We start from the raw sequence: 26614 nt of genomic DNA, 5'->3' as shown, positions 1-26614 counted from the left end.
ACGTTTGGAACCTGCTCGGAGCAAATTCTGTGAATGCTGTACGATTCGAGAATCGTACGCGCGACGTTCGTTGAGTCAGTTTTCTGATCGCACGCCCCCCAAAATTCTAGGGGGGGTTGAAGACAAACACGAGAACGATACGACACGCGCCCAACACGTCTTTCATGCATTTTCTTTAATTGTTCTGCGCGTGTGTATGTGTGTACGTGGCTGTGTGTAGGTGTGTATGTGTGTGTGCAGGCGTGTGTGTATGGGTGTGTGTCTACGAACGTATCAGTGTATGATACAGGACGACAGTGCGTTATATAGAATTTTTTTTACACCGCTTAACATTACACCGCATAATTAATATAATATCTTTCTCACGCGCTATGTATAAGTATTTACAAGTAACGGAGAGTCGGTAAGTATCTCGGGTGCGTGGGTGAAGGCTCGAACTGTGGGCAAAAGGGGACGAGGGAGAGAGAAGAAGAGAATCGGTGGACGAGGCAGCGATCGCGACTGTACAGAGAGAGACTCGTTCGAGCGGAAAGACGAAGAATCGAATGAAATCGGATTCGATGAACAGCGTGAAAAGTCGAAAGGTCGGGGGGAACGAGCGTCGTTTAGTCGAAGCACCGTTCGAGAGGATCGCTGCCCGATCTACCGAGAGGGAAAATACAGGTAGCAGGGGCGGTAGAGAATGGGCGGCCGATGGAACGAAGGGCTTAGTAGTAGAGTGGCGACGCGTCAACCTAGAGACTATGTACAGGCGCGGGGGACGAGGGTGAGGGAGTCTGCGCGGTCCCCGGCGTGCCAGGATTCTGTTGCACGGAATAGGAATTACTTTGACGCGAGTGCTGTTGCTGTTGGTGTTGGTGTTGATGGTGATGGTGGTGATGATGGTGATGGTGATGATGGTTCTGGTGTTGGTGATGGGTAGGAGCGGTGTTTGCGGAGGCAGAGCTGGAGGTGGCATGATGGTGAGCGATGGTCTGGTGAGCAGCGGCGTGATTCTGGACGAGGTTCAGGTTGAGGGGGTAGGATAGGGGGGAGCCCAGGGCCGTTGCGGCAGCGGAACTGCAGGCACCGGCTCCGGGCCCCACCGGGCTCAGTGCATGCTCATCCCCGCGTGCGGGTGGTGGGCCGCCGCCGGGACGGAGGTTGCGTGATGATGCGGATGGTGCATTAGAGGAGGGAGATGCGGGTGGTGGGGATGGTGTGGGGTCAGAGGTGGAGGGGTCATCTGTATTGGGGTCATGGGCGTTGTCGGCTGATGGCCGAGACTGGTGGTGGTGGTGGTCTGGGATGTGGTGTTGTTGGTGGTGTCCTGGCCCGCCGCCACCGCCGCTGCCGCTGCCGCTGCCGCCGCCGCCGCCGCCACCAGAGCCTGCTGCTGCTGCTGCTGCTGCTGCTGCTGGTGCTGGGCCTGAGCCGGTTGGGCCGGTTGCTGCGGTGGCTGCTGCTGCTGCTGCTGCGGCGGCGGCGGCGGCTGCGGCTGCGGCGGCACCGAGCTGGAAGTGGGACTCTGCTGACTCCCGTTGTCCTCGCTGTCTGAGCAGGACTCGGCTGACGAGCTCCCCGCTCCCCCCTTGCCCTTGCTGCCGCTGCTGCTGCTGCTGCTGCTGTGGGTCTTGACGTGCTTCGCGAGATGGTCGCTGCGCATGAACCGCTTGTTGCAGACCGGGCAGGCGAATCTCTTTTCGCCGGTGTGGGTTCGAAGGTGCCGCTGCAACTCATCCGAACGTGTGAACCGCTTGCCACAGAAAAGCCAGTTGCAAACAAACGGTCGCTCACCAGTGTGCCACCGTAAGTGGGCCTTCAGATGCGACGTTTTCCCGTAGACCTTACCGCAGCCGGGTATGTGACAGCTATGGATGTTCTTCTTCCTGAGATGTACGCCGGCCGGACCGAGTCTCTCGGCTTCTTGACAATTCGGACAGTCGCAGGTCGCACGTCCGGTGTAGCGTCTTTGGGAGCGCGGCGACGGGGCTTGGCTAACGCCGCCTGCCCCAACGCCGACGCCGCCGCCGCTCCCCTGAGGGCTACCGGCACCGGCGCTCGCGCTCGCCGTCGCGGCCGCGTGATGGTGGAGCCCGAACCCGGGAGGGCCTCCCGGCAACATCGATTTGTACGTGTCTTGAAGGAGATTGTGGCCGGCGGTGGTCGCGGTGGTCAGCAAATGATTGCCCGCGAGCGCTAGGCTCGTCGAGTAGTCGGCCGAGTAGTTGGCCATTTGCGCGGCATGCACACCGACGCCGACCGTGCTGCCTACGTCCAGCCATCCGCCGGCTGTCGCGGCCCCGTGAACGTCCCACCAACCGTCGCTCGCTTTGATACCGCCGTGTGTCGCGCCCGGCATCGCGTTGAACGGCCACGACTCGTACGGATGTCGGCCGTACACCGAGCCCAAGGTCGCTCCCTCGACCTTTCCGAGCAGGCTGCTTTGATGATGATGCGGATCGCCGGCCGGTTGGGCGCTCGCTGTTCCAGGAAAGTACAGGTCGCTGCCGTATTGAGGCGCGGTCGACGCGCAGGAAGTCACCGGCGCTCTCGCGTAGCCGCCGGTCGTGCTGCCGGCGCTGCTCGTCGCCGCCGGTCTTTGACTGACTCCGGTCGTTGTGCATCCACCTCCTCCTCCACCCCCGCCCCCTCCCCCTCCCCCACCTCCTCCGCCTCCGCCGCCACCGCTTCCAGCGGAGTGCTGCGGCGAGCTGCCACTGCTCTGCGGACTCTTCTTCCACGGATGGAAACCTTTGCCCACCGCTGCGTCGGCCAAAGGCGGTGGACTCTTGCTGCTCAATTTGTTGCACTGAGCCGCGAGCATCGCCAACGGTGTACCTCGTAAACCCGGATGATCCTGAAACAAGAAAAAACAAGCAACGGATCACGACTCGATTCCGTCCAATTCTTCTTCGGTGGATCGTTCTCGTTCGATCGATCGATCGAGTACAGCACGGCACGCTGGCCACGATTTTATTACGGCGAAACGCGTTCTCGAGCAGGTGTTACCTCGGAATTACGATCCACTCTTCCGATACGATTACGCAAGCCGATAATAACGAGTTTCGGCGGGCTTCGCGAATTAGGCGCCCGCGTGTATATCGATCCCGGGCGAAATCGCCCGCTCGATTGAGACGCTTTCTCAAGGTAACGCAGCTCGTAATATCGAAATCCACCGGACGCTCGATGCGGCCATAATCGCAGCTAAATCGACCCAAAAAAGAAACCGTGCTCGCTCGCCACCGGCCGCCGGAACCGAGGCTTCCCCCGAGGATATATAATGACACTAAATTGCCGGTCCTATCCTAGGAGAGAGATCCAAGATTACCCGAAACTATCGTCAAGCCCGACTCCATTCCACTCACCGTCTACCTCCGTTTCCCTTGCTCCACGATCGACAACAACGAAATCTTCCGCGCCCTATACCCTAATCACTTTTGTACCTCGCGTTTTTCCAACTCCAGCGCCGCTCCGACGGCGAAAGTCGATCGTACACAAATTATCGAGACGTCGTTTTCGAGTAGCGAAGGAAAGACGAGCGAGCCTCGGTGGCTACCGAAAGGCTGGAGGCTGGCGAGGGTCCGAAGCGGATTCGGACGTGGAAAGGTAAAGGCAAAGGGTCCGCGGAAGCGGCAGGAAATTAAAGTCTGGCGGGCCGCGCAGCCATTAGCAGCCGGCGCCATCGAGGCGACACGCCCCCACGCGGTTCAAACCTTGCACCAACACCGACCAAAGACAACGGGTGCGCGCACCCTTCGACGATCCAGACAAAGAGCAACACCGTGACAGAGACAGAGACAGAAAGAGAGAGAGAGAGAGAGAGAGAGAGCTCTACCAATCCGTGGTCACCCCGTGCTGTAACTTCGGGCAAGGTTGCCAGGGTAATAACCACGGTTGCGGTCAACGGCGAGCTCCTTTCCTGTTCCGCTCTTTAAAAAAATCTCGGAGTCGTTCTGCCTCGGGTCGTCGACTCTTTCACCCTGTCGGAACTCTTTGACGGAGCTCGTGTATCGAGCCTCGTTAGCGTCGTTTCAAAATTTCCATCCGAAGCTTCTCGTCGGCCCCCTCGTAATCCCCAGCGTTATCGAAGGACAATCCTGGAAAAGGGAGAGTCGAGAACGCGATGGCTCTCGTTTCGAGGCGTCGACGAATAGCAAGACGAACTTTGGCGCTTGCTCGCCGCGGTTTCGCCGCAACGGGGGTGGAAGACGACCTCGTCCTTTCGACTCTTTGCTGCTGTGGGGTGAGAAAGCTGCTTGAAGAAGGAAGAGAGAAACAGAGAGAGAGAGAGAGAAAGAGAGAGAGAGGAGAGGACGAGTCAAAGAGAGGGAAGTAGGAGGATGAAGGGGAGAGAGTATCTCTCGGCCGGTGGTGTACGAGCCACGCCCTCTTCGAGCTTCGTGAGTGCAGGTTGTAGGCAGGCTACGTATTGATCCGGCGGAACGATATGACAGTGGCCTGGTGGAGACAACGACGTCTCTCAATTAGCCTGCTCTGCCTTCCTTTCTCCACTCTATATCCTCGCTCATTCCGCGACCGCTGTAGAGAAAATGCTCGTTCCACTTACACCGGATAATGTAGTCCGCTGTTTAGGTCACGAGTTTTCGATACGATGCATGTATATCGCGTCAACGCCTCTCAAATCGATCTGCTCGCGATGTCAGACTTCTTATCTTGAAGAGTGGATATCGTGGTGGATGATCGTTGTGATAGCAGATTAACGAGAACGCGTAAAGCGCGTTAATAGGCTTATCGATTAGAACGATATTAACTGGTCACACACCGGTCTGTAATTATATCGCGCAGAACGAAAAGGAGTCGTTATTTCGTGCTAGCAATGCACGAGCGCGAGGCGCCTTCCAGTCGCCGATACACGCTCGCTCGTCTCTCCTTATACCTGTCGTCTTTCGATCGTCGCGATTCTTCGGCAACTGTTTATGTTTTATGCATGTTACGCACGCAGGCGACATAGGCTTGCGCGCCCACGTCTTCGTTTGCTCTAGCGAACTCGAGCGATTCCTATTAGACAGCTTTGTGGGTGAGGCGAATAGAAAGAACGAATCGTGACAACGAAAGAAGCGATAAAGTCTCACGTACGATAATCGCAAATGAACGAGTTTTGCCGCGTCTTGCTTGTTCACCGGTCGGACGTTTCTTTCAGTCACATTTTTACGAATATGATTCGAGGAATCAAGTCTAAGCAGAAGTTTGCTTTACCTGCTAGATATCGTAACGAGTGCCACGCTGTCGATATTTCACGTACTTTTTGTATGCAATTTGGAACCGCCAAATCTCCCACAAACGCGTAAAAGTCCACAGTCTCGTTATCGTTGAACGGAGGATTTTTACAGAGATTCGATCATCCGTTCCATGCTATCTTCGCGTAAAAATCAACTTTGCAACTTACGATTATTATAGTATAGCGTTGAAAGGAAAAATTCCACTTCCGCGCAGCGTGAACGCGCGAGAGAAGAATCGCTCGTCTGCATAAGATCGAAAGCGCGGGATTGCGAGCGAGATCCGTCTCAGGTTCGCGGCCTGCTGTCGGCACAGTTGAAAGAGAGCCATCGTAGGTTGGGCACGGCTAGAATCCTTTGTTTTAGCCGCGTGACGTCACGCCCATCCTAGCCAGCTAGGACTAATAACGCCTTCGGCTGTGCCGCGCATAAATTAAAACCAGGCAGCATCGTCGTCTCCCTTCTTCCTCGCTTCTCTTGGCTGGCAATCTTCCGAGAACTACGTAACACCAGCCGAGTCCTTTCGAAGATGCAGGTCGTCGTAAAGTTCCGACAATGAGCGGGTCAAACGTTTCGAGGAAACAGGAAAGTAGAGTGCGAAGGGAACGAAGAATTTGTCGGTACGTTTGCCGTACAGCGTAGACGAATCGACTTTGTCCATGTTTCTCGCGCGAATCTTACGTTCGAGTGAACAGGGGACGGCGTGTCGAATTCGCTCGACGTGTGTAACGAAAGGAATTCATCGCGTGTTCGAAGAGATTCATCGATATCCTGGAGTAGACGAGCTCGAGAGATTTTACGAATCGATACCAACGTAGAATTTTTGACATTTCCAAGTTCTTTGGTGCAGTTGAACACGCTGGGAGAATTTTTTTATATGATATAATATAAATGTAATTATTAAAATTAAAATTATTATATGTTTTTAGCGTCTAAAGATCATAGTTTATGTTCTTGCAAGTTCTTTCTCTGTATCATACGTTCTACGTTCTCGTCATTTTATCAATCGCTTGGAATTTTTGATAAAAATTGATTTCGAATCATCAAACGATAGTATTAGGTTGTCCGATAAGTTTCTTTCGTTTTATAAGGAAATAATAGACGCACAATGTTTTATATTAGTTTATCGAATTATCCACGAACGTAATGATAGAAATAGAACGAAATGGATCACACCTAATTCAATAAGATAATATAAAACAGAAATTGTTGTTCATCTATTATCACCTTATGAAAGAAAAGAAACTTTTCGGACAACCTATAGAACGAAGAGGGATGAGTACTCAAACGATCTTACCGGTCTTGATAGATTTTGCATAACGTTCAAGTTGCACGAATTGTCTAATTACGAGAGCACGGGAATGATCTTCGAAGAAACGATAAAAATATCGTATACGATAATAAATTGTGCGAGTCCGTATATCAAATAATAATTTGATTAGTCACAGACAATTTGCCATTTAGAATATTACGTTATTAATAATTCAAGCTATAGAAACGTATAGAGATGTGTAGATTATCAGAGGATAAGCGTTTTACGTGATCCGAAATCAATGATCAGCGATTGTATTCCAATTCTAACATTCTCACACATAATTGAAGGTATAGAAGAAAAGAGTCAATCGTTCGGCTATAGACGACGTAAAGAGAAAGCGACAGGGTTGGCGAACGGCTGAAACAAAACGGAACCGGTGGGTGTCAGAGCGAAAGCAAGAGCCACGCGACAGCTGAACGCGGGGTTCGCACAACGGTCGACTGAAGCGAGGGTGCGAACCCGGTAAACCGTAGGGTGTCGAAGCAACTGGGCGTGTGGCAAACCGCATCCGACGTCTACGCGTCAACCTTCTTTCCCTCTCTCCTCATCAAACCACAAATGGAGACGTTTTTGGTTCCACTATCCAAATACATTTCCAAAGGATTCGTATAATTCCGATCGAAACGACACGATTCTTTCTCTTATCCCGAAAAGACAATTAAAGTATCGGGGCAAAAAAATAAAAAAAAAAAAAAAAAGAAGAAAACGAAAAAGAAGGTCCGGTAATAGAGCTGGACGCGAAATTAGTCGACGGTGTTCGCTGGTTTCCGTGTAAAAAGCGTCGGTCGTTTTCGAGAGGCATTGACCACCGGCTCCTCACTGGCACCTGCCTTGAGCTGCTTCTGATTGGATCCACCTGCGTTTCTCTTTAGAGAGATCGTCCAAACGGTACGCTCGTTTTTCCGAATCGCAGATTTCGAGAGCTTCTCAACGACGTAAATAAGCGTAGACTATGAATGGAAAATACGATAAGTCGTATTGGTCATTTTCTATAGTACAGCAATTACCAAATCCCAGATCTATCAGATTATTTCCTCCTTCCATTATTTCGTATTAAACTACTACTTTTTAACCACCAAATATCGTAGAGGTGGGAAAATCCACAAAAGTGAGCTTGTCGTATTTTTCTCGTCTGGTTTTAGAGTATTAGGCTATTAATACCGACAATACCGTAGGATTTCCCCATTCCCTACGAATCGTGGTATTCGTTCTAGATTATTAGAAGAACGCTCGATCCATCGGGACTTTGTATCGACGCGTGATGCCATTCGAACTATAATACGTAATTAAATTTTGATTTTATTTCATCAAGAAGCTTAACCTGATAAAGTACACCCAAGCTAAGTATAAATTTAACCGTATTGTCGCATAAAAATAATTTTACATCGTCACGATATCGTAAATTATTTATCCGAGTTACAGCTCGCTCGAATCCCCAGAGTTTCGAACTCGAGTCACAAAACTAGCGCATAGTTTCGAGTTTCCTCTCGAATCTCGATGAATTCCGAGTGTCGCTACTTATCTTCGTTCGCTGGCAGTTGGACTGATATCTCGCTCGCAAAATAGTACTCATAAACCGTGCAGTAAAGTTTCACAAGCGATTCGCTTCTGTGCTATGCTCCGCCATGGGAAACGGACTGCTACGCAATCTTAATATCGATCTGGTTCCTATAAAAGCAGCTTGGCGCGGGGTTGTAAAAATAAGCTCTTCCGTAACAACTTGGCGCGGCAGTAAAAGCGACCGCGAGAGATTAAATTAAAACGAGACGCGTACGCGCGCTTGCGAGCGACGTCGTTCGCCAGATTTTCATATTTTCTGTTAATTGCTTCCTCCGGCCAACAGCAGAAAAAAAAGATGAACGTGTACGGACCACGAATACAGCGGTTGATGACGGTAAACGGCGTCGTTACAACTCTGGTTCGGCTCGACGCGTCCCTTTGGGATACGTGGCGAGCTGAGAGATCGCCATGATATCGTGCCTCGTTTCTAATGCTAATTATTTGTTTATCGGCCTCCGCATGCAACTGCACCGACACGCAGACTTCACCCGATAAAACGCCGCTACCGCTTTCGAACCCTTCTACGAGCGCCGAGAACTTATTATTCCTTCCTACACACTATTTGCTTCGCGGATGGTGTTCTTCATCGCGAAAACATCGTTGTTTTCTCCGATTCGATTTCTCAAGAGTCCTCAACTGTGTATTTATCGATCGACGAGATCGCACGAATATCATTTATATAACACTCGGTATTAATACCATGGAAATGAAACGTAGAAACTTTTAGAAGAATTGTTCATTGAAAAATGAGAACCACTGTATATATTTAGCGCTGTTTACGTGTACATATCGACCGAACGAGAGATTATTTCATTATTTTTGAAGATTTTGTAGTCTTCTTTTTTTATTCTATTTCTTCAACGTTAACTAGAAATTCGTACGTCTTTTACACGTTTATACGTTTACCGATAAGTAAAGGGGAATTTAAGTAGAATCCATTATTTTCGATCGATCGAAATCGATGAGATTCGCGTGTTTGATTTTCAAACGGCTCTTACATCTCGCAGTCTGAATGAATTTTTTAGAAGAAATTCCTTCGTAAGTGATCGCGTGTCAGTGGCGATTCTCTATACCTTACGTTAAAGTTAAGGGAAGAAATTTATGTATTATGGTAGATTCACTATGGCGGATCGTGCTAGTCTACTTCAGAGAATTCGAAAGAGGGTAAATTTCCATGATCGGACATCGTGGAATCAGGTTTCGTGGACGTTGTTGCACGGCTATTGGGAAACGAAACATAGAGAAGCTCATCGGACACGATAGAAACTTTGGTCGGGAGACGGGATTAATAATTTTATTCATGAGTAACCAAGGCTGCACCGCGACCAAGAAGAGCCTCCGTTAGTTCCCACCAGGCGGCAGCTACCTGTTATCCTCCCTTCTAAATTATGTTTTTTAATTAAATCCATCGTGAGAGAGCGACTCGGCTATCTCTGTTTCGCCCTTCGTCCCTGGTCGCGGCGTCCCTCGTCTGTCCGATGTGCGCGCCGCGCGTTACGAAAGGTCCGATCGTATATCCGAAAAAGTCTACCTCGCTGTAACCGTGGCCCGGGGCCAAAACAGGGAGCTGCCCAAATTTATTCGGCTATCGAGCGACCGGAGGGAACACAGAGAGAAGGCTGCTTCTTCTTCTACTTCTTCCTCGCTTTTTTCTCTTCCATCGTGTTGTTGCTCGCCACCGAGTTTTTTGGCCTCCGTATAGCCCCTCGACAAATTTCAAATTGCCCTTGGACCTAATGATTTCCGGGTATAGAACGGGGCACCCACGTAACCAAAGGGCAGTGGAGCAAAGGGAGCAAAGTCTTAGAGAACGTTGCCACGATCGAAATCGGTTGGTGAGCGCAGAGAAGAGAAACGACAGGGAGAAAAATGGCCAGGCTACCGATTCATTAACACTCGTAAATCTGTCACCCCTCGCTGTTCGGAATATTAATCGCGCACTACAAGTTTGTTATAATTCGTAGCCAGTTAACGCCGTTTATCCTCGGCCGAGTATACGTTTGACGAAGAAACGGAGCATGTTTGACCGCCCTAAACGCTTTATCGCCTCCGGTACCCACCGATTTTGCGTCGGTAGCTTCGATCCTCTTGGACTCGCGCCCGGTTCGTGTTAACTCGACGACAGATTAAAGCGGAGCCGAAGTCCAAGGCAATAGCTTCCCGCTGACAGCGTTCCTTCCTCTGTATAATCGAATTGACTTCGGTCTCCGAGAGGAAACGAGAAAATGATCGTACTAAATGTCATCAAAAAACACGAGAAACATCGATCCTCTCGATTTTCCTCGCTCTGGAGATGGGACCGAGGTCCACGGCATTGAATCAATTCGATATCAAAGTCAATAATCCATTGAAACGGATTTTAATTATTTACGTCGAATTTTTGTGAAATTGCCCGTGAATCGAACAATCCGCAAACAGATCCAAACAGTGAAACAAAAGGAACGCGTGATATTAGAATAAATACGACATATAACAAAATAATATATTACAATAGCATGTACGAACAAATAGAAGAACATTTGAATAACAAAAAGGATTAATCTGAGAAAAAAGGATCGATCGAGAAGAAGAAGAATCAATTGAATTGGATTTACATAGATTTTCAGATTTTCAAATCAATGTAATTTGCGTCAATGAAATTTGAAAATGTTTTATATAATCCGCACGATACGTACTTACGAGTTTTCTATAGTAAATTTACAAATACTTCGTCCAGCCACTGTATCGGTATGTTCCACGAGTTCATTTTGCAAGTAGATTCGCAGACGGGCAAGAACCGAGGCGTATCCACTTGTTCCGAAGACAGCGACAATGAGGTAAATTTTTTCGATAGGGCAATTGCTTTTCGACAAAAATCGCGGCTCGTTTTTCAGACGTTACGTCTTCATTAGGATAATGAGGCTGGCGTAAATCTGTTACGGGAAGCGGCGTGTTGTTGCGCGTGCTTCTGGAATATCTCCGGGATCTGGGGGACGGAAGTCATCGCATTTGCATCGAGTAATTTAGTGGTACATAAAATTCTGCAGCCAATTAGCGGCCAAGTGTCCGATCTATCGCCCGGCTAGTCGTTTACTCCTTTTAGAACGCTTCTAATTTCGGAAAGGTGACCCGTTTTGAACGTCTTTCATTTCCTCCGTGTCTACGGCCAGTTTCACCCTTCTCCTATTCGAGACGATGCTCGCCTCTTGCGCAAGCAAAATTTAACTGGCCGTTCTAAAGGACTGACGAACGTAAAACTTTACGTTTGCTCGAGGAAGCAGCTTCAATGTTCGATTAAATTAACGTTACGAGGCTATTAAAAATTCCCTACATTTCTTTTCTTCTTTTTCCTCGTCGTTCGTTTCGTTTGCTCTCCTTTTCCTTTCCTTTTTATAGGAGATACGTAAACGAATTTTATATCAACGAGCAGAGTATTTCCCCGTTTGCTATCTACCTTTTATTCCTACTTTTTGTTTTCACGTTTCTCTGTATAATATCCTCATGAAAACATATATTTCTTGCACTTTGAAGCACTATAAATATAAAACTGCTTGGAAATATTTATTCCTGGCAATCAAACTACATCGATAATGAATTAATCTAAATCTTCGAACTAGACGGTAATTCTCAAAGGTCCTTAATTATACCGAAATAACTTCCTAACGATATTTCAAGCTTACCTCATCTTCTAACTATCCTAATACTTATGTGCACATGGGGGTGTACATATTATAAAAGCCATAACGGAAACCATCGAATCAAGACAGAAATCGCAACTCGTTCGAGAAAGCAACAGCCTGAGGGACCGCTGTTAATTTTCATCCAACTTACGAAACGGCAACCTCTGCCTTAATCGATGTCGCGTCCCGTCATCTCGTAGAAGTCGGTCCGCCTATATTTCAAAGTGGCCCGGCTATAACGACAATATTTTCCACGCCATTTGTCCGAGGATCTTTCGCGCTCGCGTCCAGAGGTCGCGCGAGGGGCGGGGTCGGATAGTCGTGTTTATTGTTCGGCCAGGTAGACCAGCGTGGCCGATCGTTCGATATATTATTCGGCTCCTAGATCAGCCTTCCGAGAGCTTCTCGTTCCCGTATATTCCACGTTTTATCACCAGCACTGCCACGGTGGTCCTAGTCGGCGGCTTTCTTTCAATTACGAAAGTCTAAGTAAGTAGCGTCACCGCGCAGCCGAGAAGGGCAATCGTACGAACGATAAATTAACCGAATATTAGCATTTAAATGATCCACCGGTTGAACCAGGATTTTGATAGGGTTTCGATGGACCCACGAAACCTGCGAAAAGTTTCATGCAGGGGTCTATCCAAGGCTGTGCTATGTCGCGCAACATCTGGCGGGAGTCATCAGTCTTCGACAACTACGATACGACGTGCTACTGATGGATGAACCTTTTGACGGACCTATCGCTCGACCATCGTTCAGAATAGGATGGTTTTGTATCGCCTGTCACCGAACGCCCTGACGATGGAGCCTTTGTGTTGCCCTACGACCTCTGAGATTAATAGAATCGACGTTTACACGCTGCTCCAGATTATATGCCGGATTAACGATTAAAGCGTTCAACTTTCATTGTTTATGAATCAACGATCCTGTTATTTTGTTAGAATAAAGAGCGTCGCGGTGAACAGGAAGATTACGCGAAGCGTAATGATACTGCTAGTGAAACTTGTGCTACGCTATATAATGTATTTATACTGCGTGTAATATTGATAGCGATACTAGAACTTACGATATCAATATGTTAGGAATATTAGAAAACATTAGGAACGTGACTGGATTGTCAGAATTTTTCTGATACCATTGCACGTGAAACTAAGTATCTTATTTGAAGAACGATGATTACTCCTTATATTCTCTCAAACTCCATAAAATTGACCTGTACCAATATACAATGAAAGCTTGCTATGAAACGTTATTTTCCACGACGCTTACGTGGAATCTCCGGTAGGTGAAAATGGCCGGGCGTTCGCTATTTGCGTCGCTTCAGCAGCATCAATCGTTCGAGAATAAGGGGTCGGATCGCGAGAAGAGGATGGAAGAAGGCAGGCTTCTCTCAGGTGGCCACACACGCGGCTCTCACCTGCGCGAGCTCGATATTATTTATTCGCGGTATTCGCGAAACGCCGGTTGATACAGGTCTTAGGCAGCTAGTGCCTGTCGTAATTTAGTCGCGAAGCGTTTTACGAGAGGCGCAGGGACCAAGAAGGCGAACGGTACTTGGCGAAATTCGCCAACGAGCGAACGCGCGAGCCGATAAATTTACACCGTGCGGCATACTTCTAACAACCTAAGTGCTCCTTTTACGACGAAAGCTTACATTGAAAGCAAGATACGCTCGATATACATATATACGTATATATACGCAAGTTGGTTCGTAATAGCGGCGGAGATCCGTGGACGAGCTGTGGAGCGGTTCCACCAGCTGCACCTGCGAATATTTACGTTCAATTAAAAACTCGTAAACACCTAACGCCGGCTAAATCTAAATGGACCTGGACGATACGGTTGCTCGTCCACTGTTTCAGCGTCAGTGACTGTCTTTCAACGACCAAGAACAACGACTCTTTCCACTCTTTTTCCACAGTTAGCCGACATACGAATGAAACGGCCGCCTTCCGCTTCGTCAAAGGAATAAAGACTATGTAAGGTAGTGGTCGCGTGTCGATTACACGAATCGATGGTCGCGCACCTGTCCTCACGGTGGCTTTGCCAATTTCGTCCCCTCGTCACGAGAAACGTGCGAATTTTTGGAAAGGCTTTAACGAGACAGATACGTCGAATCAAAGGGAAATTGCTCGTATTAGATGGATTATGGTTTCTATCGAAGCTTCTCGGAACCACGTCGCGCGTTTGAGGAGATACTCTATCGTAAATCTTCGGAAAAACTGATTTCCTATTATTGAGATACGTGTAATTTTGTGTGCTACACTAGATTAGCCACGTAGTAGTGACACACATATACGACTACGAGTGTGTGAAAGTAGGTGTGTGCACAGCGTCTCGTAAAACAGATGAATGCAACTGTGTTCCGTTAGTAGTGCGGTATAAGAAGATGATGAGACAAAGAGAATGCTGAGACGCGCGCAAATGTATATCGACGATGATCTTGTACATCGCATATCAAATAAATCTGACACTATTTTGATATCAATTCCAAGTGTGATCTAAGTGTTCCTATATATTTATTTCCACATCAATGGATTAAGATCGACAATTCTCAACGCCTATTGCAATTTTCTATTTCCTTCGTTCATTTCGATTAATCGTAACTTTTTGTATTTAGACATTCCGATCGAGCAAGTTATTGGAAATTTCAAAGGACGCGAGTTCGACAACGTTGGTTAGCTATAACTCTGCTCTGCCAATCTATAATAAAACGATAAACGTCGCTTTATAAAAGCACTTTATCAATGTAAACTGTCAACTTTACACCGCAGACTTTACCCATCAATAACGATGATTTATATTCAAGAAAATATACTTTTCCCAGTTCGAACGTCACTAACAGTAATTGATCGCTACCCGATGGTTAAAAACCATTAGCATATCTATTAAAACCATCCACGTTTATCTTCCACGATCTTCACGCGCGAAACATCTTACATGCGTATTCAAAATGCTGTGTGTGGAATAAACAGCCATCGAAAGAGTTAATCGATACGCGTTCGTCGAGGGTTCTCGATAACCATCGTCCGCGTCGACAGCGTCCATCTTTTCGCGTGGAGCGGGTCGACACGCGACAGAACCGCGACGTAAAATCGGCCTTCGGTCTGACGGTTGGAAAGAACCCCGAGAGAGCGACGTGGCGCGAGTTAAGCGGCCGGTCGAGGCAATTTAGCAGAATCCTCTCCGGAGTACATCCGTGTGTACGCGCGGCCCGTGTAATACACGTACACTGCTGGCTTGTCCGAAGTGTTACTGACGGCGCTACGCCAACAAACTGCCACTAAATCACCTTTGGCAGACCGTGAACCCGTTCATCTCGTCGGACGCAGGTGCTGCTAAAGCGAACCGCTCGAGAGGATCCAATCTCGGCGCCGCCGCATCGTCCACGCGGTTGTAATACGCTTTGCGCAAAAAGTAAACGGTTGCCGGATCGGTCTTACAAATAATTCGACAAGGTAAATAACCCTCGTGCGATCTTCCTGGATAGAATTCTCTTCGTGCTTGGTAGCGCTGTTTCGCGGAAAGTATGCTCGATGATAGAGATACGGTAAGTTCATAAAGCGAAACGTTAAGCTCGGCAAATTGGTATCGCTGCTACTAAAATATCAGATTGTTTCTTCTCGAAACTTCTTTTAATCTGGTTGCTTGCGCATTCGTTCGTATTTTCGTTGTCTTTTCGTTGAAACATCGCATATGCTTATTTGTCTTTTTCTTATTGACTTGATTCTACGTGTAAGTGACTACGTTGTTAATAATTTTACAACGTAATCTCGCTATATCGTTTGTATCAATCGTATTTACCTCGCGATAGTATGCTTCCGGCTCGAAATCCATGGAAAACTTACAGAAGTTGATCGCTATCCGACTACTTGCTTCGCAAGGATAAATCAAGAACAGTTAGGCCAGCGACCACGCCGTACGAAGAGACGCGAAACGCGCGCTTTCTCCGACTATGAATTACACGCGTAACGATTATAGACATTACGTGCACGGAGCGTTGCTGGAACCCGCTAAAGAGGACCACGGAGACTGTTTAATTTTCCTGCTCCGCGTGGACATGCTTGATAAACGTTCGCGTAATTTATCCAGCCAATTTTCCTATCTTTTCCGTGTACCTACATCGAGTCTTCATTTTCTCTATTGCCTGCAGCTGAGAGTTCGTTGCTGTTCTGAATAAAGGATGTCCGAGATCGTTTGCTCCGATATGTTCGACATACAGGGTGTAAATAACAAAAAAGAACGTCGGACATCGAGACGACGAAAAACGTCGTTTGCGGTTTATTTCTTCCGTCCGTAAAAGTATAACCTCGAGTTAAATACATTTATAGAAATTTGTTTTTCAAAATATCGCTATATCTGCGTTTGGATAATGAAACTGACGAGTTCATAAAGAACGCGGTTAATCGGTTTAGCTTGCGAGAAGCTCGTATTCGTTTTTCGCGAATGCTTTGAATGCCGCATAATAGAAATGATTGATAAATGACCGCGATATCTGGTTCTGGGAGGCGCGCATTAATCAACGTTTGCGTTAAAGGAAATGGCGTCTTTGCGATAATTGGCAAAGATTTCGCATGCGTTGAAAATTGATACACGGGTTTGGTGTCGCGAGAATATCGGTTGGGCGTGCGATTATCGACGAAACGATGCGTTCAGCCGGATCTCGGGTAAATTGGTTCGCGTGTCTTCTACGAGAGCCCGCGCGATTTATAGCTTCATCGTGCTTTCATATCGTAAATTCACGACGTACGCAAGCGCGTGCATGCCTCTATACCGAGGAGAAGCTTTTCCTCGGCTCGGCCACACCACGTACCGAGATTATGCAAATCGCCAGTGTTAACCCGACCGCCAAAGATTATAATAACTTTTCAGCTGTCATGTTTCGTTTGTAATGATCGCGATTTCCCGGCCGATAGCGGTTGTTCTACGGCAAACGTGTTACACGAAGCCCGATCGTTTCTAACTTAAACAGTCCGTTGAGTTCCACGGAAGCACGCAGACTGCTCTTGTTTAGACTCTGCTGGACGATGGCTTATTAAAAAGGAGTTACACGGGATGAAAGAGGCATAAACGCGTGACAAAACTCCGAGGATCACGTAATCTCGCGGCGATACGATCGCTGCTTTAATTTGCCACGTACTCGTGCCATGGAAAATTTGCGAAACAACCTTGACGATTCGGCGAACAGTTCTGTTATTCGCCCGTCGTTAAACCTAACTATTCGTCCCGTTGAGAATTACTCGAACTTTTTACGAGTTTAACCCTATTTAACCCGTTAGATACCAACTAATAGTTTACTTTGGTTCCTTTAAATTTCATAAAATTGAGGTATTTAAATGGAAGGAAAAGGACTGCAATCTAACGACATTAATTACATTCTCGAGAATTCTCTTTCATAGTTACAATATCGATAACTAAAATTCGATAATGTAAGTTGATAGAAAAAGGGTGGAAAATGAATTATGAGGTTAATACAACGTCGTTAATTTAATTCGATCGACGAAGATCTTGCCAATTCGATTAGAAATTCTATTGTTTGCTCGTCGTTGAATCTCAACTTTCATCAAACTATTTCAGCCTGAATTGAAAATTATCCAAGCTTAACCCATCCGATTCTAAACCGCAGAGGGTGTTGATTATGAATGAATTGAAAAACGGTGATCCGTTTAATTCGATCGTCGAAGACGCGTGTACCGCGGGATCAGTTTATCAGATCGTCGCTATTGAATCAGTCCATTAGAAGCGTATCTAACCCCTCGCGGGTGTAACCCTCAGGAATCGTGGTCCTGCGCGGATCCACCCTCGTTCACGACGATAGCAGAGAGTACTGCAACAGACTGTGACATATTAGGCAACCCCCTGAGGACATCATCCCCGTATAAGAGGCCCATAAAGAGGGTGACTCCGCTCTCAGATTTATTGTTTCGCGATTTAGTGGCCAAGCGAGCCGTGGGAGTCTGCTGTGGTTGCTCTATATTCACCCCCGTGACTCGTAAATAAATTATCGTCCGTACGAAAACACCATCAGGTCGAGGCAGCGGAACGTACAAGTACTCGCGAGTACCAGAAGATTACCGGAGAACGGATCGTTCGGTTTCGAGATCGTTAGAGCTGACCTTCGTCGCAGGTACGAATCGCGCGACCAACGAGAGACGACGACGATCCAGTTTCTTAAAGAGAAAGGCGTTGCTCTTTGGCAAGATTTATGGCCATCTTTATTCCCATGAAACTCGGAAACCGTTTCCCCTCCATAAAAATTCATGGTCGGTGTAACAGTCTCTTCTCGAGTCTACATGCATGGGTCGAGCGATTTGACGAATCGCGTTTTTCAAACGAAGTACAGTGGAAGGAACGCGGTATAGCACAGTTTCGTTGATTTTCTTATTGATTGTAACGTAATTTTACGAGCGAACGCCGGGATTTTAATAACGCGCTGTACGTAATTGACGCAATTAAAAACGAAAACTAACCGTTAGGTGCAAAGACGTGGTCATGATAGATACGGTTAATTGCAGAGGCGTGTCACGTCTTTTAAAGATAGCTAGTAAGTTAGGAAAGTTTTACGCAAGCTGAACAGATTGTTTTTATTGGAAGAGAAAAATGTATAGGTTTCGTGTTCAAAAGTGCACAAGTTTCCACTACGAATATCAGTTGGGTCGTTTAGATACCACGTTGATCTTACTTCGCGAATTCACAAATAAAGCTACGAACGTAACTTTGAAAACTTGCCTTGAAACTTACGTTATTACACGTTCTTAGAAAAAATAAATTTGTGCTATCGAATATCGTTTGTTTCTTGGGAATTGGACGTTAATCGTACATCTGTGGCAATAAAATTGATATTCACGAAAGCGGAATCGATCAATTTTGCTTCCGAGACGTTCGGTTCACTATGAATTATGAATTTACGTTTGAAAAAAATGATTTAATGCTGATTAATTTTAAATCGAGTCTTTGTCGGCTTGTTTAAATTACTGAAAAATCTAGCTGCCTTGTTATTTGCAGCAGCCCCCTCAAATGCATGAAAAAGGGTGAACGAAGTAACTACGTTCTCAGAGGAAATATCAATGACACCGTGTTTAATGGCCGAGCTATTTTCGGAAGGTTACCCATAAATTCAGCGGGTTTCCGTGTTCGGTTTAACGAAGCGTCCAATCTGTACGTCTAACGGGACAAACGCGGGTTTCGTTATGCAACGCGTCGAAAGAGGATAATTCGTTCCCGTAGGGAAGGAACGCGATAGCGATACGGACGTAGGCACCGAAATGCAAATTATCCCGTTTGCAAGGACGCGGGGAGAGCGAAATGAAGAAAATTGAGCCGATCTCGTTGAGACTGTTCGCTATTCCGGTTTCCTCGCTCGTTCGACTACTGCGTTTTGTCCTTACGCAACGTCTGATCGTAGATACACGTTTGGAAATCTACTTGTTCCAATGTACCACCAGGCAATAGGTACCATGAAAGTCGAGCAAATCGATCTTAGAATAATTTGTCGTTTACGACGTTTCTTGTTTACGACGTGTACAGCTGGATGCTGCTGGATACAGCTAAACTATCTCGTTGCGGACGTCTAGACGAATGCACGAAATATCTATGATATTTTTATTCCGGTATATATCTATGCCGGTCGATAACGTACACGGTGTATGCAGAACGTTCGTGGATCGATGCTGTTTAGAGAGTAGGTAAATCGTACTATTACGCACCGAGATATGTTATGTGATATTAATTGGAATTAAAGCGATATAACGATCATAACCAATAGCGTTCCAATTTGTATCTCATGAATCATTTACCTTGCAAATCTTGCGTCTTTTACAAGTTGAAAGTAGTTGCGAATGGAATTCATTCTGAGAACGTGCGACTTTAAGAAAAGAGAAATATTCCTTCTTGCCGAAAAAGAAGCGTTCCGATTTCTAACGACGATAAAAAAGAAGTTTTCCTATCCCAAAAGAAGTTTTCGGCAAGCATCGGGAAAGTATTGAAAGATGCCTACGTGGAACATGGAATGATAAATCATCAGCCCAGAAGCTTTTCGAATATACTGTACGAACCTCGTCAAAATCCGTGTCTACGTCGTACGTCAAATTCGAATATACATAATTTCACAATTTCCTTTTAGCAGTCTCAGAGACGACTCGGTATCGATTCGGTGGCATTCCTGCGTAAACTGCGGCAATTATCCCAGGCATCGCTCAAAACTCGCCGGTTCCTCTTTCGGCCGCGAACAACACGCGATCTTCCGAGGCGCGAACGAACTCCGAGCTCGGTCATATGCATCTGCTAAAGGGAAAATCGCGGCTGTGTTTCTCGTGCAGGGTATACCGGAAGTTTTTTACGGGCCTTGGAAAAGGTCGTTGCTCTATACTGGTCGTGAGAGGTAATCTGCCTTTCCAGAAGCGGCCTCCTGTCTCCGTCTTGAACGCGGATAGAACTGGAACTCGAGATAATTACTCGCGGCAAAACGAGTCAACGCGTCTTTTATAAAAAGCTAACTCTCCAACATTTTTATCAGGGTACCAGTTTGTTGTCAGATATCGTACAGCCACCATTATATCGTAGGATTATCGTTATTTAGCGTTACATCAAGGATGACAGGGCTTTCTTTCGTTGCCACGATATTATCTATCTAATAAATTACGCGATAAGCGTTCTCTAAAAGGATAGTTAACGAGCGAGAAATCATTTCTGGAGCTCTGACCGTGAACTCGGTAAACGGCTATACTATTGCGCTGGTGTAAAAAATTCGCGCTTCATGGGACGTATAATATGCAGTCGATAAATCATCGAGCACGGTGGACAGCCGAGCCAACGTTTGGTATTTTGGTTCCGACTCTGCGGGGGTTTGGCACCCCTGCGGGGGTTCCCTGCTGTTGCCACGCTTCTTTTCCTAGTGGATTCATCCGTGGTGAGAGATCGGATCGAGAGCCTCGAGGTGTTTGCCACGCGAAATAGAAGGGCGCCAGTTTGCGGCGCTCTGACGCGCATACGATAATGATTGGCGATTGAAAGACGTAAGAAAAGAAAGAAAAAAAAAAAAAAAAGGAAAGAAAGGCTAAGAGAAAATTCGTAGGAACCCCCCGCGTAAGAGGATATATCTAACGTAATGATGGTAAGCGCAGGAACCGATTGGAGCGTGCAATTTCACAGTGGAAAAAATGTTGCATTGTGTTTAGCGGAGGAAAGTAGTCGGGTTAATAGAATCGAGTCGTTAATAATCGTCTTCCACTTTGGTCGAGTGGCGCACGTTAAGGCCTCGAGGTGTTGACCAGATCGAGTATTGTTCATCTTTCCCATGATGGTCCCGGTGAATGACGCTGGCTGCGATGATACGTCACGATAATGGCCGGTAATTCGACGTACCATCTCAAGGCTCGTGCGCGCTCTACGAGGAATATTGTTTACAACGACGATACCAACCCCGGAGAAGAGAAGTCTTGCCTTTTCAATTATCGAACCTTCCAGCGATACGATGATGGTCGATGGAAAACGCACACATACGAGCGGCTTCACAAGCGGGCGCCGGTAAACCCACACGCACCGGCTGCATCTCTCTACCAAATTGCAGCCTCGAACCACTGCGCTCTATCGTCACGCCATACGACACACACGAGCCGATCGCACGAATCGTCTTTTCGTGTTTAGAATGTCCTCGTTCGCAAGAAACCGAGCGTTTCCCTGCATTCTTAATTGTTCCTCCCCCCCTCACCCCCCATTCACTCGTGGAAAAGTTCAAATACGAAGCGGAATTCTACGTCTGTATTTGATGAATAATTCCATCGACGACGGTACTGTACGGAGAATAATGACCGATAATTCGAGGTACTGCTCGCGCGAGCAATAGGAACACCGTGTACGCGAACGAAGCCGAGGGGAGGCTAGGGTTTTCAATTATCGAACCTTCCACGATAACGATGCCAGCCAACTTGCGTACGTGCATTTTACCGTGAGCACACCCCCTAACCGAGGCTACGAAATTGCATCTTTGACCGTTTAATGAAAACCGAGAGCGCACCGTAATGAATATCTTACGCTTCGTACCTTTGAGAACCGCTCGGCCAGTTGCAGCAATCTTTTTCCGTGGAAAAACCATTCACTCTAATTCGTTGAACTCGCTTTAAACAGCTCGGCAACGTCGTTAAACCTGATGAAAACTGCATGAGCAACGCGCACAATGACTATCGAGAACCGTTCGCAAGCGCGTAACTTTGGAAAAAAAGGAAGAAGGAAGAAAGAAAGAAAGAAAGAAAAAGAATGTTTGGCTCGACAAAGGACATCCCAAGGGCCACGAAATTGATCGATCATACGCAAAAACGGTTTTCCAAGACGTGCACATCGAGCAGGCGGCCATGTTGTCACCCCGAACATCTGCCACTTTCGGACCCTGCGTTTCCAACCAACACGAACGAGTTTTCGAAAGGGTGTTTACACGTCGGGAACTCGCGACGTACTCCACAAAAATAATTCATTAAACCCGGGCAAAGCCTATTGCTTGGTAGGCGTGACGCCATTTCCAAGGGATTTTGTCGTCGAGCAATGAACGACGAAGCCTTTTTTTCGATCGAGGGGAGACTCCTTCTGTCATCTTTATTTCTTCCAGTGATATAAACCAAGCATTTCTGCTCGTCATCGGGCAAAACCATATCGAGCAAAGACAAGCGTTGTGGTCGCTTGAAGAATGGAAGTTTCCGGTCGACGGAAAATTCGTTCTCAGAAAAGACAAATTAGGGTGACATCGTCGTCGCGTCCGGTGCTCCAGGTAAATCCTCTTAGGTCATAAAAAGGCCATGCTGTGCTTTCATCCCCTCCAGCGCGACGAACGACGTATTTTTGCGACGAACGGTGTATACCGTGGCCGTTCGCAGTCCATTGTCATCCTTGAAAATGTCAACGGGGCGTCGTTTAAAAGGACACTTTTATCCTGCCAATCGGATTATCGGATTACCAGCGTGGAAGTGAAGTGGAGCGACACGTCGAGGATTTTCGAGCGGAACCTCCGTGTATTCTAATTGTACTACTTTATTTTCTAAAAAGAAAACAACCATGTAACGCGTCGTCGCAAATCGGAGTGGGATAAAAGCGGTCAGCTTTTTATTATAAAGAAGTTACAAGTACGTAAGCAATTAGAAAGAAACGAGCTAATTTTTGAAATTCTTTTTCGAATGTATCGTTGTTCGCGTCGTCTTGTTTTAACAGAACAATTTATGGAAACAAATTATTCGTTTCTCGAGTTCACGTCAATCGTGAACGTTAATCGCGCACGTATTCGTGTAATAAAGATTTGATCGCCTGAGTTACCTGAAGGTTAGCGATCGAATCCGACGTTTCGTTGAAGAATTTTTGCTCGTGCTGCACAACGATGTATAGTATAATTGCAGCAGTTTATTTTTGAAAAAGGGAACTTGCGTAACACGCCTTTGCAAATCGAAGAATAAGAATGGCCAGTCTCTGATTGTACAAGGTTTATAAGTAATAAGTACACAAGCAACTAGAAAGAAATATGTGTAGCATTGGATAGCGACGGGGTGCAGCGAGTTTCGTTGATGAATATTTGATAATGCTCGTCGATCAATGTAGTATGTATCGAAATAAAGTCTTGCACGACTTAGTCACCAGTTACATTACTTATAGTTCAACATAGATACTTGACGAGAGAAAGTTCCATCGTCGACTGATTAATTAATCAGCCGAGAATCGATGAAAATCCATCGCGTTGCGGTATGAAAAGTTTCGATAGGAACTTTTGCTAGTAAACGATACTATTGTTAAGAACAGACGATTTAAACACGAACGTTTAAATCGTTGTGACAGAAACGAAAGGAAACGTCCATAAAGGATAACGACAAAAGTACGAAAGAGAAAATTCTTGGTCACGTATTCCCGTTTACGAGGATCGAGTGACGAGAGGAAGTGGGTATCGTGTTACCATCCCACGCATCCTGTCAAGTGGATCCTCTTGGTGCACAAAGAGCAGCAGACAAATAATTGGCTCCTTGGGTGCACAGGTAAAGGCCAGTCCCTTTGATCCCTGAGAACCTTGCGTAAGAACTATTATATCAAGGATACTCGATACATTGGGATTGGGCGCTTCAATAACGCGAACGACAGCAAAGGGACGTAGAGAAAAATAAACTGGTCGCAACATTCTGAACGTCGCGTCGACGAGACGGTGAGTATTTGCCGAGTGGTTTTATATTTGTCTCGGCGTTCTCGGTTATAGCAATGCGAATCGATGTTTTAATATCCAAGAGAACCTGTGCTCTCCCGTTTCGAAAGTCACAGCGAGCTATGGAAATCAGATCGCGGTATACCGAGTATACCGAGCGAAATAAGCGAAGCGGAGTTCGAGACGAAGCAGGAAGAGAGCTGGAGCGAGCGACGCACAAGACTTTTCACCGAGATTAATTTTCGGCACGACACACCGACAGGAAACTTTTCTGCTGACTTAATTAACGCTCGTACGCATCTCTTTTTCGATGCCGAGGATTTAATTACTTTTTTACATCGACTCGTAAATCATCTCGCCGAGGCCAGCGGAGCAACGGCGTCCTTCTTGCCGAGTCATAAAATAAAAAGTTCCAAACTCGAGAGAAGAGAGTGGAACACGTGTTATGCCAGAGAGAAGGCACAAAAGCTGCTCGAAACGGTTTCTATCGGATACAGCTCGCGGTTACGGAGATCGCTGCTTCTGTCAAAACAGAACAGATTATCCCGGATAATCTGACGGATTACAGAACTGATAATGCTCGCAGGTAGTTCCCGGACAATGTCAAGGAAAGGCTCGCTGCGTACAAGCGACAATGCGGATGCGGAAACGGCCAGCATCTGCGCAACCAAGACGTCGCTCGTCTTTTTCGCTGCGTCCACCGTACCTTATTCCATAAAAGATGCAGCTAACCCTCAAAAATTTGCTCGATGCCTCTTGAAGCGTCTGGTCCATCGATCCCGAAATTGAAAATTACACGATGATCATCCGACAGATAAAATTCCGAGACGCGTTCAAAGTCTCGCGGCGATACCGACGGCGTTGTCTAAAGTGCGTTTAATTCTCCGCTTGGTCGATCTTCCAACAGGACCTTCGATTTTATCGGCTAGTCCACCGAAAGAGCTCTGACGAAGGTGACAAGGCGAACAGTAGCACCTGATTTGCGAGATCAACGATTCGTGGTCTACCTGAACGGATTAAGATCCCTATCTGGAAGGAGGCTGAGTAATTGACCTTGCCTTAGGGAGATCAGAGGTTGACAGCTACCCTTGCCTCTGACGGCTGGCCTGCATTTTAAAGACCACCGTCGCGGAACAAATCTGGCCATTAGTTAACTTCTAATCTTGGCGTCTTATTTTTAGCGGCGATCGAGAGCTCCAAAAGTCTCGATGGTTGCGCCGCTTCTTACCAATCGTGGCGAAAGAATTTCGGAATAATAACGTTGATTTAAACACAACGATCGTGGCAGGAAGCTTCGCGAACGAGCAACTATCTACGCAAGAAACTCGATGAAATTGATGAACGAGGACTCACCACATGTCCGTGCACCGGTGACTTGGCGATCGACTGTAGCTGCGGATAAAGTTGGCCAGCCGCAGCCGGTGTCATGTCAGTCAACATCTCGTTGACGCGTATCAACGTCTATACTCGTCAATTCGCGGAATCCTGTCTGCTGTTCTTCGGCGAGTTCGACGAACGACGCGGTTATCTTTTTCTCAAATATCGAGTCTCTCTCTGTCCAATGTGCACACTTCACTTGCGTTCACCGACGGTTCGATGATTCGAAACTGGAATTCGTTGGTTGAAAGGAAGATTGGAAAAGTCGCAGGCCTCGGAGGCAGTGTCCGCGGCCGTCGGCTGGATAAAAAAGCGAGTGGATCGGAAACGTCGTGGTGCGTCGGGCAAACCGGTTAACGTGGTTCCCGTTCTTCGCCCCGTGACAGACTGCCGGCTATCCGATCGGCTTTGCCCCGACCAGACAGGGGAATGGTAGTAGGGAAGCGAGCAGGACTTCGGCCCCCGGGCAAAAAAGGGGCAGAGCTTGCTGGGCGGAACCCAGGGAAAACCAGTTACCGCCCCTGACCGCCTCCGTGCCGTGTCCGCTTCCTCTTCGCTTTATTTATCCCCACCGATTTTCCTCCCACTCTTTCCTCTTCTCTCTCTTTCCCTATTTCTCTGCCTCCAGCTCTCTCGTCGTCCTTCTTCCTCGTGTTCCATCCGAGGCATTCTCTCTTTCTCTGTCTCTCCAACCGCCGCCGCCGCCAATCCGTAACCCTCCCCTCGATAATTTAACCGTGAAATGCGCGCGCACCGCATCGCCACGAAGAGGAGGCACGCGTACGACGACTTTGGTGGTGCCCTCTCGGCGTTTCACCTCTATCCACCACGGACTTTCCACGTTTGTCCCTACCTTTGCCTCCCTTTCTCGCTCTTTCTCTTACGCTCGTCCGCTGTTCCAAGCGGAGGCTTACGTGACCCGAAGTTGTCGTATTAACTCGAGCCTCGATGTTTGACGTAACGGTATGCACGTCGCCGGTATTTAAATACCAACATGCCACTATCTGATACCAACGAAACCAGCAAAGTTCATCGACCGGGGCTGCGTAATTGATATACAAATCGAATCCACGCGTTTGCGGAAACCGTACGTTTTTCCGATTTGTCACGCTTCCCTGTATTCGTCGGGCCTGGTATTTTCTCATCTCCGAACTTTCACAGATCGAAACTGCGCTTTCGCTAATTTTCGCATCTTCGTTTTCAAAACTGTGCGCTACCAGCTACGAGTGTAAGAATAATCGAGAGTTACTCAGAAACCATATTGATTGATAAAGAATACTTCTAAAATTTGTCCGATGATTTACCATCACTTACG

The 26614-nt window shown here is 47.0% G+C and overlaps 1 protein-coding gene across 1 annotated transcript; it reads right to left on the bottom strand.

Moving 5' to 3' along the window:
• On the bottom strand, positions 1-25805 carry LOC100650783 (transcription factor Sp9). The gene is made up of 4 exons (XM_048411217.1): positions 25276-25805; positions 2668-2839; positions 1777-2616; positions 1-1708 (listed from the first exon to the last, which is right to left on the bottom strand). The coding sequence occupies exons 1-4, from the start codon at positions 25360-25362 to the stop codon at positions 735-737; spliced, it is 2073 nt and encodes a 690-aa protein (XP_048267174.1). The 5' UTR covers positions 25363-25805; the 3' UTR covers positions 1-734.
• Between the last annotated feature and the right edge of the window lie 809 nt (positions 25806-26614).

This window comes from Bombus terrestris, chromosome 13 (assembly GCF_910591885.1).
Source record: "Bombus terrestris chromosome 13, iyBomTerr1.2, whole genome shotgun sequence".
Classification (NCBI taxonomy): Eukaryota; Metazoa; Arthropoda; class Insecta; order Hymenoptera; family Apidae; genus Bombus; species Bombus terrestris.
The sequence above is the reverse complement of the archived record's forward strand: the minus strand, read 5'-3'. Positions and strand labels throughout refer to the sequence as shown.